At 36.2% G+C, this 14,611-nt stretch overlaps 1 protein-coding gene across 2 annotated transcripts in view; it reads right to left on the bottom strand.

Annotated features, from left to right (window-relative positions):
* Positions 1 to 777: 777 nt before the first annotated feature.
* Positions 778 to 14,611, bottom strand: part of UGGT2 (UDP-glucose glycoprotein glucosyltransferase 2) — a 75,756-nt gene continuing 61,922 nt past the window's right edge. The window contains exons 30-39 of one of the 2 annotated variants that reach the window (XM_053934018.1): positions 14,354 to 14,438; positions 12,819 to 12,904; positions 9,956 to 10,054; positions 8,717 to 8,801; positions 8,119 to 8,301; positions 6,744 to 6,904; positions 6,343 to 6,457; positions 3,627 to 3,743; positions 2,491 to 2,635; positions 778 to 1,585 (exon numbers count right to left, since the gene is read on the bottom strand). In XM_053934018.1, the coding sequence (XP_053789993.1) occupies positions 1,563 to 1,585; positions 2,491 to 2,635; positions 3,627 to 3,743; positions 6,343 to 6,457; positions 6,744 to 6,904; positions 8,119 to 8,301; positions 8,717 to 8,801; positions 9,956 to 10,054; positions 12,819 to 12,904; positions 14,354 to 14,438 (1,099 nt within the window). In that variant the 3' untranslated portion in view covers positions 778 to 1,562. Of the gene's footprint in view, positions 1,586 to 2,490; positions 2,636 to 3,626; positions 3,744 to 6,342; positions 6,458 to 6,743; positions 6,905 to 8,118; positions 8,302 to 8,716; positions 8,818 to 9,955; positions 10,055 to 12,818; positions 12,905 to 14,353; positions 14,439 to 14,611 lie in introns of those variants that run through there. The other variant, XM_053934021.1, reaches the window with a different exon arrangement.

Here is a 14,611-nt window from a genome sequence, read left to right as displayed (position 1 = left end):
TTCAAATATGTTTGACTTGCTGCATGATATCCTGAAGTAATTAAGAGAACAAGCAAAACAAAACAGCTCCTGCACTGAAATAGAGCAGACATAAAGAGAACTGACATTAGGCTTTACTGACTTTCCTATTGGGTTACACAGGAAATACTCTATTGGGTACTTCATACAAAGGAAATCCTTCAACAGACATTTAAAAATCTGTATGTGACATGTTAAAACTGTTCAAAATACATGAAGGTAAACCCACAGAAAATGTAAAAAGCTGTAAAAAAACCTGCATGTCTCACATTCCTTTGTAATATGGCTTGAAAAAATATCAGCAACATGTGATTTTAATTACTCGCTCTTACAGTAAGAAATTTTAAGTAACCAACAGCTGAGGACAATGACAGTGGATACAGAATCTACTTCATTTCTCTAATTGTTTATTCAATTATTTGCTGCTATAATGTGCAAATGTGGAAATAATGTGCAATCTTTGCTGATTCACCCACTTACTGCTAATTACATGGTCTTGTGTAATTTCAAGCATTTAAACTGGAAGACTTCTTATAAGAATGTGTGGTCTCATCCAATCCCATTTTGAAACCAGCACAGCCTGAACAGCAGGGTGTATATTTAAGGCACTAGATTTCACTTTGAGACACAAATTCCCCATTTTCAAATATGTGCATTGCAAGAACTTTCCCCTGCAATTTTTGTGGGATCAAAATGTCAGTATCCCATTAAAGCAACAGGTTTGTGACTACAGGTTTAGAAAATTACAGGAGACACCACTGATAGACAAAAAATACTCAAGTATTTTATTATTTTCTTTTCAGTTATAAACAGGATGATGATAATCAAAAGTGAGAAGAAGCAGCTTTCAGGTACTGACCTTCTGATGAAATGTATGCTGGTCGGAAAATCACCTCAACCAAAACCATAATGGAATTTTATCACACACATTTAAATGGCCAAAAGGAGCCTAAGAATGAAAAATTAGTTTAAAAAAAATCTCTAAAATTGCAGCAATTCTGCATAATAAATGAAGAGTGTCATTCCTTGCTTTAGCTTCCACATGGAGTTACATTTGTGTGGTCTAAATTAGACCTTTTTTATGAAATTCTTTCTTGTGACCACAGCATTTCTTAAGGGACAAAACTATGGACATAGAACCAAAATATTTGATATTTAAATACAGTACCCTAGTGCATGGAATATGCACAAGTTTTCAAGTACATATTTAATGTGTGTGTCCTCCCCTGGACTGACAATACCGAACACATCTTTCTTCACATTCCAAAGTCCTCTGGGCAAACTGTACTTTAAAGAAGGAAAACAAAAGCAAAGCTGTTGGGAAAGCTACTCCATACCGGTTAAGAAATCCCAAACCCCCAAATACCTGTGGATTTCTTATTTTTGTATTGCATTTTAAATGTTTAAAATAACACTTTAAGTTATAAAATATTTGACTTCACATTAAAGAAGGCTGCAAATAGTGCCAACATAACAGCTGTAAATTCTGTTCAGTCCTTCCCAGAAGACTCTGGAGCTGTCACCATTTCTGGTCACAGGCTGTGCTAAAGTTCATCGTGCTTGAGCCCTGTTACCAAAGGGGAAAAAATACACAAAAGAGTTACATAAAGAGTGCCTGGGTTTGTAAGATGTGGAGAAAGCCTTTTACTTTCCATTTCCTGCTAATCACTCAGTTCAGCAAAATGAACTTCATTTTTGGAGCCTTGCTACAAGCTGACCAGAAGCTTTCACAAAGAATAAAACCCACTAAGAAGTCTTTATAAGGAAAAGTGAATTTATTCCTCCACTCAAGACTTATAAATATTTATCTGCTAATTTTTATTTCAACCCTGAGAGCTGAGATTATATTTTCATTTTGTTTCATATTAGTCCAAGAAATCAAGTCTTCCTGGGAGTCCTGTATGTGTGTTTTGTGGTTTTTTTTTGTTTTGGGTTTTGTTTGTCTGGGGAGTTTAAAACAATTTTAGTTAAAAAAAAACCCAAAACAAAACAGAACAAAAAAACCACAAACAAACAAAAACCAAACCCCACCCCCAAACTAACTAAAATAGAATTTAGTCTAGTGCAAAAAGGCTTGGGTAGATAAGCCTGGAGAGAGAGATGGAGAGGCAAATTAATACTCAGTCCTGACTGCTTAATAGACATTATTAGAAGTCTATGTGAAGTCTAAGCTAATGTGCTTTATATAATATTTGTGGCTAAAATTATGTGTGACTGTTGGTTGCGTTTGTGGTGCAGAAATGGGACTACTGAGCTTCCTCTTAGATTCTGGCATGAAACAAGAGGGTTTGTCCTGTCAGTGTAACTCCTCTATAAAGAAGCATCACACAACTCTCAAACCCCACACCATTTCTCTAAGAACAAGGGAAATTACACAAACACAAGATTTGTGCCTACTGACCCCAATCTTAATTTAAACTAGACTAACATTTAATTTTTAGAAGCTAACAGCTGAATATCCATGTAAATTACCTTTTTGAAATAATGATGTTAGATTTTTCTTCTCTCTTTCAATTTGCTGTATTAAATTTCGGATCTCAGAGTCATAATCAACCCATTCAGGAACTATCCGGGCAGCAGCCTTTAGTTTTGGTTCTTTGGTCTGGGGGTTGTTGCACTGAAAGTTCAAAACATATTAGATGTAAACAAAGCAAATGTGAAAATAACACCTTTTCAGAGAATTTAGCACAAATGAATTGCAAACAGTTGTCTTTTTGCTGACTGTCAGTATAGCACAGACATGGCTGGCACAAGACTTCTAAAATTTAGACAAACTTGCCCCGGGAAATGCAAGATTGGCACATTGAAACTGAACGTGATGTGGGTTTTGAACAGAGAGCACCTGTCTTTACTGCACAAACAAACTTATTCTAACAACTGTAAAGACACAAAGAAAACTATTTGCATACTGAAAAATCACATCAAGTTCCAACTGTCTGTTTTCCTTTCAAATTATATCTAAAGCATCACAAATAGTATGTGTTGCTGTAAAAAAATCTAAATGGGGGGAAAATGGGATGAGGATAATAAATGACAGGAAAAAGATTTTTGTCTCTTTCTATTCCCAAAGAAAGAAACTTTCTTTTTCCTAAACGTGGATAGTGTCCTGAGCATTATGCTTTTAAAACTTTGCTTTATCTCCTGTTTAGAGCAATGAAACAGACCCAGAAAACCATGATAATGTTAAGGTTCTGGAGGAACCTTCTATGTGGGAAAAACAACAGCAGTCCATAGTGCCCAGACAGGTAACAGCACTTTCTCACACTTCCAGTAACTTGGCTATGGAAAAATTATAAGCATTATAAGGGTTTATAATTAGAAATATAAATTATTACATATATAGGCACAAAAAGCCTCAATCCCATCTGGTTAAGAGACAACAACACTTAATTTTCTGGTACGGTTTTCAGCTTTAATATAAGCAGATTTGGTAGAGAGCACGTGGGAGAGGTCTCAGAGGAGAAAATGTTTCAGGGGAAGGGATGGAATGTTGCAGTGCCTTCCAGCAAGGCTGCCTCATGACATGACACACACTTAACCTGAAAAGCCCCAGAAACCACAGCAAAGTTGTTAATCTGTACAACTCATTTAAGTCAGGATCAACTCACCAGGTCTATTGTTTTAGCCTTTTTCTTGGATTTATCATCACACCAGGTTTCACACCAAAGCCACTCCTGAGGGAGAGACTTAATGGCTACTTGATGAATCATATTATTGGGAAGATCCTGTACAAATTTTGTAAAATCACATATTAGCATTGAATGGAAAATAGCTTTCCATTCCTTAAACTTGAAAAAAGCACCCCCCCCCGCCCGACTCAAAAAACATATAATACAGGATTATGCCACTACTCTAAATTGAGACAACTTCTAGGAAAATGGATTCCAGAAATGAGCTTGGGAAGGAAAAGCTTTAAGCTGCTATTCTGGCTATGTTCTGGCTATTCTGGGTTTTTTTGTTTTGTTTTTTTTTTTTTTTTTTTTTTTTTGTTTTTTTTTTTTTTTTTTTGACCTTTATTACATAGTCAGGTAGTCTCATCACGAAAACTCTGAACCAAGATGTGGCTGAATGCAGGGAACAGCTTTTATAAATGAGAAACACCTCAGGCCTCAGGCAGGTTTGCACCTACTGCACCTACTCTGGCCAGTTACAAAGAGCAGGGGCAGTAACTGGCACATCCATTCGCAAGCTTCCTCATGTGTGCAACCCTTACACTGCATTTTAGAATAAATGTCAATACTCAAGTATTAGTCACATCTTATTTCGCCAATTCACACTGCTAAATGTGACAAAATAAAATAGCACATATTGCTGCATTATGAAAGATGTATAATTTAATGGAAATACAGACATTAGTACCAAAGAATTACATCAAATTATACAAAAAGCCAAGACATTCAACATTAATTGAAATACTTTATTTTTTAAAAAACTTATAATATTTGGAAAGTAGTTTATCACCATTTGGAATGGTTTATCACCATTTCAATTCCAAAAGAGAGAAACTGGTTTTCTGTTGTGCCTCTCTGACTTTATAAATGAAATCACAATTCCTGAGTTACTACAGAGTGTTTAGAAGCTGTCAATTAAAAAATTGTTACATGCAGTAAAAAGCAGAAAGTCAGCTGTTAGTTTCAGGATTTAAAGTAAACAACAACAAAAAAAAAGGAATACAAAAAACCCTCTGAACAAAATAACTGTACTGGAAGTCTAGTTTTTATGATGTGTTATTTTTTCTCCCTAGGAGTTCTATACTTATTCTCCTTTGCATTTAAAATCATCATTTCCCCTTCTATCTACTACTTTTTTTGTGGTTTAAGAACCTTAACTACCACCCATGAAGATGGCACTGCTGGCAGATTAGCAGAGAGCTGAGATTGCTGCTTCTTTGAGAAGGGCAGTGAGCACTCCAGACAGGTATTTAAAACAAAAATAGTAATAGAAGAGTTATAATGCATCCTTATCAGTAGATGAAAGCTCTCCACGTCTCAAATACATTGCACTGTGGTTTGTATTTCCAGGAGTATTGCTGTATTTTGTGTAAGATGTAGCAATGAAGACAGCAAGTAGTTCCTATCAATACAGTCAAACCAAATTATTATGAAAATACTACTTTGAAATATTCACTTTCCAAAGTAATTCCAATTCCATTCTGCCAAGATTTAGCTACCTTAACATCTGGCCCTTAAGTGGCTTTAGATTTCATCCAACAGGCTTATAGGAGATATATGCTATCATGTATTAAAGCTGTAATTTGAAATATAAGAATCTTAAAATGAGAAGTTTTAGTATTTTGAGAACATTAGATAAAACCAATTTTCTGAAAACCAGAGTTATGGTGGAAACCCTGTAACCTCTGAATCTTAAGAAGTCTTTCTGAAAGACACCTTGTACATGTGGGAAAGACTGTGTTTGGAGAACACACAGCTCTATCACATCAGGACTCTGCATGGCTGATCAGGGCCAGGAATTCATTCTGTGGTCCAGGAAGATGTGAACTCTGACTGTTGCTGTTATTTCAGCCTTTTGCTCTTAACATACACCTAAAGGCTTCTCCAGCTCCAGGTGTCCAGTCTAGTCTGAGTTTTTAATGTGGCTGTATTCCCACTTTTCTTTGTCCAGTATCATAAGAACTGCTCTTTTCAATTCTTACTTTTATTTCTGGAAAAAAAAAATGCAAGTGGCAATAATGTTCTTATGGAAGAGCGAAACTTGCTTGCAGAGCAAGTAAGGGGTGTGGAAAAGGACTGAGCAATGTGAGCTTTGCTACCATGGGATCCTGTTACTGCTAGAGGCAGGTAAAAATCTTCTGTGCTTAAGTAATTCCACAAGGAAAACACCAAAAGCAGGGACAGCATCACTTATGAAGCCTTCTGAGGTTCACCCAAAGTGAGACAAACTCCAGCCACTCCAAGGTGACCATGTACAGCAACCAGAGTGCATTTGCAGTTAACTTACAAAAGAAAATTTTATTTACCTCAATGGAAAAAAAATAAGAAAAAAAAAAAAGAAACAAGCTCTTGCTAAACACGAATATAATTACCATTATCAGAATGTAGGGTTATCATCAGAAAAACATAAATGCACAGAGAACAACTACAAATAAAGGTGAGAAGTCCTGTAAGTTGGGATTTTTCCTCATTTTTAAATGAAAATAAAGCAGCTTTCTGAACTGTGCTCATATGCGCTCCTGAAAATAGGCTAAAACAGCAGTAAATGGCAAACCATTTTGAAATTATGTAACATTTATGTTGAGATACAAGACAGTCCATATATATTGCGAAAGATAAAGAAAAACCCAAAAATGCTCAAAGCCATATATACCTGATCTAGATTTGACAGACTGTTTGGATCCTGACTAAGAGCCTGGTACTGGCCCCGAAGCCTGTCTCCAGCTGCAATCTTCCTGAACTTCTTCAGGTCCACAACATATAAGGCACTAAAAGGAATAAAAAACCCCAAAGAAATAAGATTTCTGGGGGTTCACCTTTTTGATAATAGTAACAAAAGTAACAAGAAAGTAAAACATGTTCCCATCCTGAAGGGATATTTTTCTTTATTAAGTGGCTGAAACTACCATAAAACAGTGAAATCAATATGTCATCAGAATTCCTGCCTTCTTCATCTCTTACTGAAAATTGCTCTTGAATGCCTCAATGATCAACAACCAGATTTTAATCAAATTCCCAAACTGTACAAGAAGTGTACAGAAGGGGCTGTCCTACCTAATATGGTATTTCCTTTTCCCGAGGTGTGAAGCCCAGTATCCCGATTTCCAGAAGCGGTACCCGTCCATCTCTCTGCGGCTGTCACAGAAAGGAGTGTATCCATAGGGAGCTCCATTCAGGTCTAGGTCTCTGAGCTCTTTCAGGTCACTCCTCACAATCTAAGAAAGAATATAATTTAGTACTGTTTCTGTGAGGGTAGGTATTGCAGCAGGCTTCACAATATTTAATTTTAATTAAAAAACTGCTCATATGCTACAACAGTGGGGTATAGATAAACTGTTCCACTGGGAGATATCTACCAGATTATTGTTCAAAATTTATTATTTATTATTGTTTATTATATTATTAACAGTGGCCATCTGTGTAACACATTTATTGAGTAGATGATCTAAAACTGGCAATATTTTTTTTAAATCACAGACTAGTGTTTCTGGTTGCCCAATATAAAATTCCTCAATAAAGAAGCATAACTTTTGAAATCTTCCAATCATGTCCCTTCTAAAGAATCCTCCTCATTTATTACCCACCATGGGCACTCCAAAATTATTTCATCATTTGATAAATCCTTGTATCTAATGGTAAAGTACTTTCAAAAAAGGGTTTTAATGACATTTTACAAATGCCCTTTATTTGTTAATCAATCCTTCTGCCATCAAATCCTACTTACCTAATTCATCAGTGTTAAAAAAAAGTTTAGTTATCTGGGAGCAGAGAGAAGTCCTTACAGTAGTTAGGACAGATAACCAGTGTTTCCACATGGTGCATCCAAATGAAATTACAGAAGAGTTGCAGTCTGCATTGCTACATCTAAATTTAATTTATTCTTGAGCTTTGGAAAAGGACCAAAATACATCACAATATTTCTCAAGGTTTTTAATAACCTTGTGATAAACTCATCTGAGGCAGCACTTTGTCTTTCAGTACATTATACAATGTTCATTCCTGAATGAAGGACTGCATGCAAATTTAAAACAGAGATAGGATTAATCTTGAAGAATTTCAGCCATCTAGAAGTTGTTCAAATGGTCCAAATCACCTCAGACACTGGCCATAGTGGAGAATTCCTCTCACAATCAGCCCAGAGATGGAGTCACTCCAATATGCTTTCAGTTAAATGCACCTTTAAGATCACACACATCTCTCCAGATGCCTTTCTCTCTACACAGACAATTTAGGACAACTCAATGTCCACACGACTGAAGACAAGTGAAATTCTTGCATTTACATTCTGCAACACCACTAGTTCTGTCTGTACCACTGCAACAGTCTTTTGAGATCAACATCTGAATAAAATGGCCACAGAGAATGAAACTGGATCAATTTAAGCCCAAATTAACTCCTCATACAGTCGTATGCCATTATCTTTTCTTACCTGGTCAGCATCGACAAATATTATTTTATCCACAGCCAAAGGGAAAAGAACATCCAAGAAAAGAATTTTGTAGCCCCAGATAATTCTTTGTTTTTCTGTCTGTTGATAAAGCCAACGGGGCCACTTATACTGGACCAACTCATACTTGAACCCATACTTTTTAGCCATGTAAGGAATTACACCCTAGAAGAAGAACAAAAACCATCAGGGGCACATATATGAGATACACAAGGACTCAAAAGGAAAAGGAGTGAATGTTCCAAGGCAGCTGCAGCTGTATTTGCCTTACTGACTATGTAATTTATTATTTTAAAGTCTTGCCTTAGTTTTAGCAGTATCCTCAGCTACACCAATAGAAATAGCATTTCATGCAAGCTCTTGGAGACTATCAAAAGAGAATAAATTATTATAATTTATCACTGGGCTTCATGTCCCAGAAGAGAAGAACCTTTTACCTAACACTGGTATTTAACAGATTCAGGGATTATTTTCCACTGTGAAAATTCAATTTAAATTATATAATTAGTCAATTGCAATTAAAAAAAAATACTTAAAATTTTAAAGAAAAAAAAAAAAAAGAGGATGACTTTTCTCCTACCTTAAATGTTGGGGAGAGATAGTTTTTCAGAAACCAAAATTTAACTGGTGTTTTTGTATGACGTAGGACAGAAAGCATCATAATTCTGTGGAAATATAAGTCTACAATAAACAAACAAATACACATGGGTCATTAAATTTCAACTGCACTTAGAAAGTATTAAAACTCTAACTACAATTTCTTTAACCCAATTTAAGTAGAAATTTTTATCTACTTCTAATTAAAAGCCTTAAAGAGCTTGTGTTCAAGGGTCCTTTGAGATGGCCTTATTTCATCCAGATTGGCTAAGCAATAGTAGAAGGAACATAAGTGGATTAACATATTTTATTCTAGGAGCGGTGCCTGACAAAATCCAAATAATGGTTAGTGCCTTAAATATTAACTTGGCTACTGAAATAACTTATTTTAGAATCTACTGGTTGAGTTTAATAGGTTGCTGAAAAGAAAAAAAGCAAAGTTCAAGTCAGATCCTCTTCTGAAAACCCTTAATAACTGTAAGAATCACTATTTTGGGTTCAATTCTTTTTCACTATCATGGTCTTTGGTGTAACCAGACAGATAAGCAGTGACTTACAACCTTACAAGAGGTCAAGTCTGCCTTATAATCAAGACATAATGAACTCGAAAATAAGACAAAGCAGCAAGCAGGATGTTTTAATATTACTTTTTCTCCTTTAAAGTTAATGTGTCTTTCCCTTTATGAAGATGGTTGCAGGCTGAAGGAAAGAAACACAATGCTCAAACTTCAGATGACTCAGCCATCAAATCACCAGTGCTCCAATCAGAAAAGTAACACAGATGGTCCTGAAGAGATCAGGCAACACTGTAACAATTCCTTAAAAGCAGTCACTGCTCATTGAAAGGACCCTGAGGTAAGTAAGGCCGTATGTGCATGTAGTAAATCCAGTTTGTATGAAATACAAATAGATACAACTCCAGTGAAGTCACTTCTGTTGTGTCTTTACACAGAAAGGCTGAACTTCATCTTTTATGCTTCTACTTCACACATGAAAGACATTTTCTGTCTTCAAAGAATAATGGTATTTTTGAACATCTATATGTTGAATCACTTTGTTCTTAAAGATTAATTTAGTTCTCACTGAGTACAACTTTTCTCAGTTTTGAAAATTTATTATTTAGATGTTGTTTAAAAAGTCCATTTCTTTAATTGCTTAGTTTTACTAAGAAAATGTAGGGTTTTGCTATGAAATTCTTGTTTCCCCTTTTACCTTTCCTTACCTTAAAAAACGTTCATATAAATGGCCTGAAGCAACAGAAAAAATGTTAAGAATATCACTTTTCTTTTCCTTCTCATCAGATGGAATTTCTTCTGAAAATCTAAGAATTATTATAAATAATTATATAAAGTAAAAATTCTGTAGAAAAAAAATCCTACTAAATTATCATTAAGCTCATTGAGAATCAAAAATAAGAAAATACACAAAAGAAATACACATCCTGCAGTAAACAAATACACTTACATTCTACTTCCACTGCACATGCCTAGGCTTAGGAGTTATAACCTTCCCCAGAATACTCTCATAACTTTCGGAGGTCTGTGGTGACTGTTCTTCAGATTACTCTGATTCCTCTCCCTAGAAGCTAACCTATGTATTCAAGGTATGTTTTACAGAGGTTTCTGTTTCTGCTGCACAGCACTCTTTGCTTGTTTTGAATAACAAAGTCTACCAGGGCTGGTTTTTAATTATGTGCCTGCCAGCACACAGTGAGGCAGGAGATGGTGGCTGCAGTCTCCCCCAGGCACTGCTTCAGAGATCTCAGAACTGCAGAGCCAGATCGGTTATAGTTATCAAATGGTTATCAAGCCATTTGATACTGTTGGATACCTCAATAGTCTTTTTGTGAGATGAGTCATTCCTCACACACTTAGATTGCATGAGTCACTCCTATTACTTTTTCTTCTTTTTCTTTTATATCCCTTTTAAACGTATCTTTTAGAAAGTGTAAAAATAGGTATCCTCATAATCTTTAAGAGCAAATAAGACAAGTCTCAGATCTCCAATGTATTCAAAAGAATTCAGATCACTCCACTGATACAAAGCTGAAACCTCAGAAATAGCTGAGAGGCTGCAATGTGTTTAAGTGGTGTGAATAATCTTTTGAGAAACCCACGTTCTATTCACTCAGGCATGGTAACAGAGAGAGATGTCAGTGGAGCGGCATTGTCTGCATGGTGTGGCATCTTCAAAGAAGACAGACAACCTCTCAACCAGCACTGAACTCTCACAGGCTAAACAGACTGCAGTTCACAGGTCCAAGCAGTCTGTCCCCTTTCTTCCTGACATTTTGTCCCATGTCTTATTTTTAGTGATAGCAGGACTGAAAGGATGTCAAGTTCTTTATAAAGCAGCCATCACATGTGAAAAAAGAAAATTGGGGTTTGATGCAAGGATCTTGAAAATATTGATTCTGTAAAGCTTTACAGAAAGCAGAAATTTCCCAAAGCTGCTGGGCTGACCTGTAAGGTCACGTGGGAAAAGCAGTCGGTTGGAGAAGGGCAGCTCAAGCATGAAAAGGTTTGGGAAAAGTGGTGTACACATCTCCCATGTTAGAGCACATGTGGGCTCCTGTTCTGAACAGTGTGCTGGTGGATATTCTTTTCATTCTGGGATAACAAAAAGGAAGGGTATTTGACAAGATCCTACATGGCAAAAGGCTGACAGCCTCAAATCATGCCCTTGAGCCACAACCTTGAATCACTGGGAAGAGCAAATAAACTTCACTGGGTGAGGGGCTTCCTTGGCCCAGCCAAGCTTAGAGCATGATAAATGCCACTGTGATAAAAGGCAAGCCCTGGAAGGTTGAGAGATCTCTGGCCTTGTAACCTTCTTAGAGGGAGTTAAGATTTTGATCTCTGCACATACATCTTTTGATGCAGCCAATTAGAAGTGGGCTTGAAGTCAATGAAAAATTCCTTCAACTAACATCATTCTTCAAAGGAGGCTTTGTGCAGCAATGTGGGTCCAGTGTGGAAGAAACTTTTCAGAGTTGTAGCATAGTAGTCTGGGAGGGTCTCCGAATCTAGTCAATATGGGTACAAACTGAAAAAGGGGAAATTTAGCTTAGATAGTAGCAGGGAATTCTTTAGTGTGAGGGTGGTTAGACATTGGAACAGGTTGCCCTGTTCAGGAGGCTGTGGCTACCCCATCCCTGGCAGTGTTCAAGGCCAAGCTGGATGGTGCTCTGAACAAGCTGGTCTTGTGGGAGGTGTTCCTGCCCATGGCAGGGGATTTGAGACTAGATGATCTTTAAGGGCACTCCCAACCCTTAATATTCTGTGATTCTATTATATTGTAACTGCAGAATCATCTGTGGATAAATGGTGATAAACATAAAATCAGCAATAGACACTCAATATGATCTCAGGTCTGTAGGTACTTGTGGAACAAGAGGCTTTACCATGAGACGTTTTAAAGCAGGAACAGAAGCCAGCCCTGGATCTACCAAGAGAGGTGTGTGTACAGGACTGACTGGAGCCAACTGATTAGTAGATAAAGTAGAACTGCTATGCCTTTTCTTTATTTTCCTCAGCAGTCTGTCACTGACAACCATTGCCCAAGCTACTGAAAACTGAAGAAAACCTTTTCTGAGTCTTGTTCAAAACAGAAAATTAGAAGTTATGAGCCCCAAATGTAATGCTTGAGATGCTTATTACAATTACTTACAGAACTCAAACTTTAAAGTAAAAGGTAAAAACACTTTTTGAGATTTCATAAATTATGTCCAGCAGCAGACAAGCAGCATTGGTCTGCTTTTTGATGTTCAGTTTGACAGATCTGAGTACCACATAACCAGCTGAGATTTTCACATTGAGACTGATTTCCTGCCACAGCAAAATGAAAAAAAACAGCCAAAGGAGAAAATGAAGAGAAACTGGAAATATCAAGGAAGGATTAAGAAGGAAATAAAAAAAGGAGATTTACATGACATTATAGCTTGTCTTTCCTCCTTTTTATTCACATCATAAATCCCTTGGAGAGACTTTTTACACATTTGTATCACTATCAAGTAAGAAAATTTACTTGCTATGAGTAATAAACATGTCCTGGAACAGCTGAATTAGAATCAAATTAGGCATTACCTTGCAACTGATTCCACATTTTCTTTTTTTCCTGTTGTTCCATCTGTAAGAAGCTCTTCATTCACTTTATCAGGCTTTTTCTGTACCTAGTCAGTAAAAGAAATTTCTTTGTGCAACTTGAGAAGGTAGTTGATAGTAATTACTACTTGTATTGTGATACCTAACTACGGTGTACTAACTGGCTAGAGCCACTAAGTATAGTGATTAATAAATCAGCCAGCATATTTCAAGCCCTCTGTACATCTTTATGCAAAAAACAATTACAAGTATGGTGAATTTTATCTCATTTTCCTCCCTCACAAGTTTGTGATCCAGCCATTAGCTGGCAGAAGCATAGCACCTCACAATGGAACTTACCTGAGAGGAAATAGTCATTTTCAATAAGCCCTTCACAAAGAGAAATTGACAAATTTGTCACTGAAACATAAGCTCTCTTGCATCCAACTTAAGCAATTTCTGCTGTCTTATCAAGATGCTTGTAACAGCTCAAGATTAATTTCATTTACCACCTCAATTTCCTTGATTAAAAGAAATCTAATTGCTTTTGAAAACCAAATAGCTTCTAACACCCTGAATGTGTGAATCTAATCATATTAACTTTACATGTTTATATTGTCAAGCTAACACAGATTTCTGTTGACACTAAACCATGAGTCTTTTTAGCCAATGCCCCTGAAGCCACATCCTACATATCAGTGAAGTGATTCTAGAGTTCAACTGAATGGCAGAGCTTACATATTCTAGTTATACGCTTAATCCATGCCACCTTTCACATAGAATAATATTCCTATTTTGGCTCAAAATCGGAAAATTAGGCACCCTTTCACCCATACTCTGTGGTTTAGAGACAGGCTTATTGTGCCAGTCTTACACATTTTCCCTGGCTTGTGAAAACTTTTCAGTAAGAGGACTGAGGAAGAGACTCACATTTGGTGTTTTAAAATATTTACACGTATTTTAAAAAGATTTAAAATATATATAGGAAAATATAGTGTATTATGAGGATCTTTCTTCTCTATGTAAGTGGTGCTTCATTAGCTAGTTTTGATGCATCTAATGACAGTAACAGTTTTGTTGACACAAATTTGGTTGCCTAGGGTAAAATTTAACACAACTAATTTTGACTTCCACTGTGGAATCTGGACTTCGTGTAAAATCTCTCCAGAGTCACTGGAGAGAAATGGATGTCTCAAAAGGTCATTCTCTTCGTTTAAATACATTTATAAGCAGGGAAGAACAGTCCTTTGGACTCTCTCCTGCTAAGCAGAAAGGGAATTTAAGTCACCAAAACTACATACTTGGGCACCGCGAGCTAGATGAGATAAATATTATCTATGTTTAACAGCTATTTAACAAATCTCCCACACAATTAGTATACCCTGATTGGATCAAATTAACTAAATTAATTTGCACATCCTTCTCTTTAATTATACAAAATCTAAATTATATATTTCAGTGTACATATTTCAATTAAATATAGCCTGAGACACATAAGCATAAGTAATATTTCATATCAGGAAACACTGCATACATACTTGAACTTTGATAATTTTGCTTCTGAAGTTGTTTAATACCACAATAACGTCTGTCAGGTCGGCTACAGAATCTGTTCCTTCATGGCTGTGAGGAAAAAAAACCCGGGCAAATGTACTGTCTCATTAAAACATGCATTGTTACTTGGGTTTAATCAGAGAATAAGGTTTAGAATTGCTGATATTTACAGAAAAAATTACTTCACTTGCATCTAATTATATTTTAACTTAAAAAACTTTGAGTTCTACTCAGCACTGGAC

The sequence above is a fragment of the Vidua chalybeata genome, chromosome 2, assembly GCF_026979565.1.
Source record: "Vidua chalybeata isolate OUT-0048 chromosome 2, bVidCha1 merged haplotype, whole genome shotgun sequence".
Lineage (NCBI taxonomy): Eukaryota > Metazoa > Chordata > Aves > Passeriformes > Viduidae > Vidua > Vidua chalybeata.
Note: the sequence above shows the minus strand (reverse complement) of the source record. Positions and strands in the feature narration are given on the sequence as shown.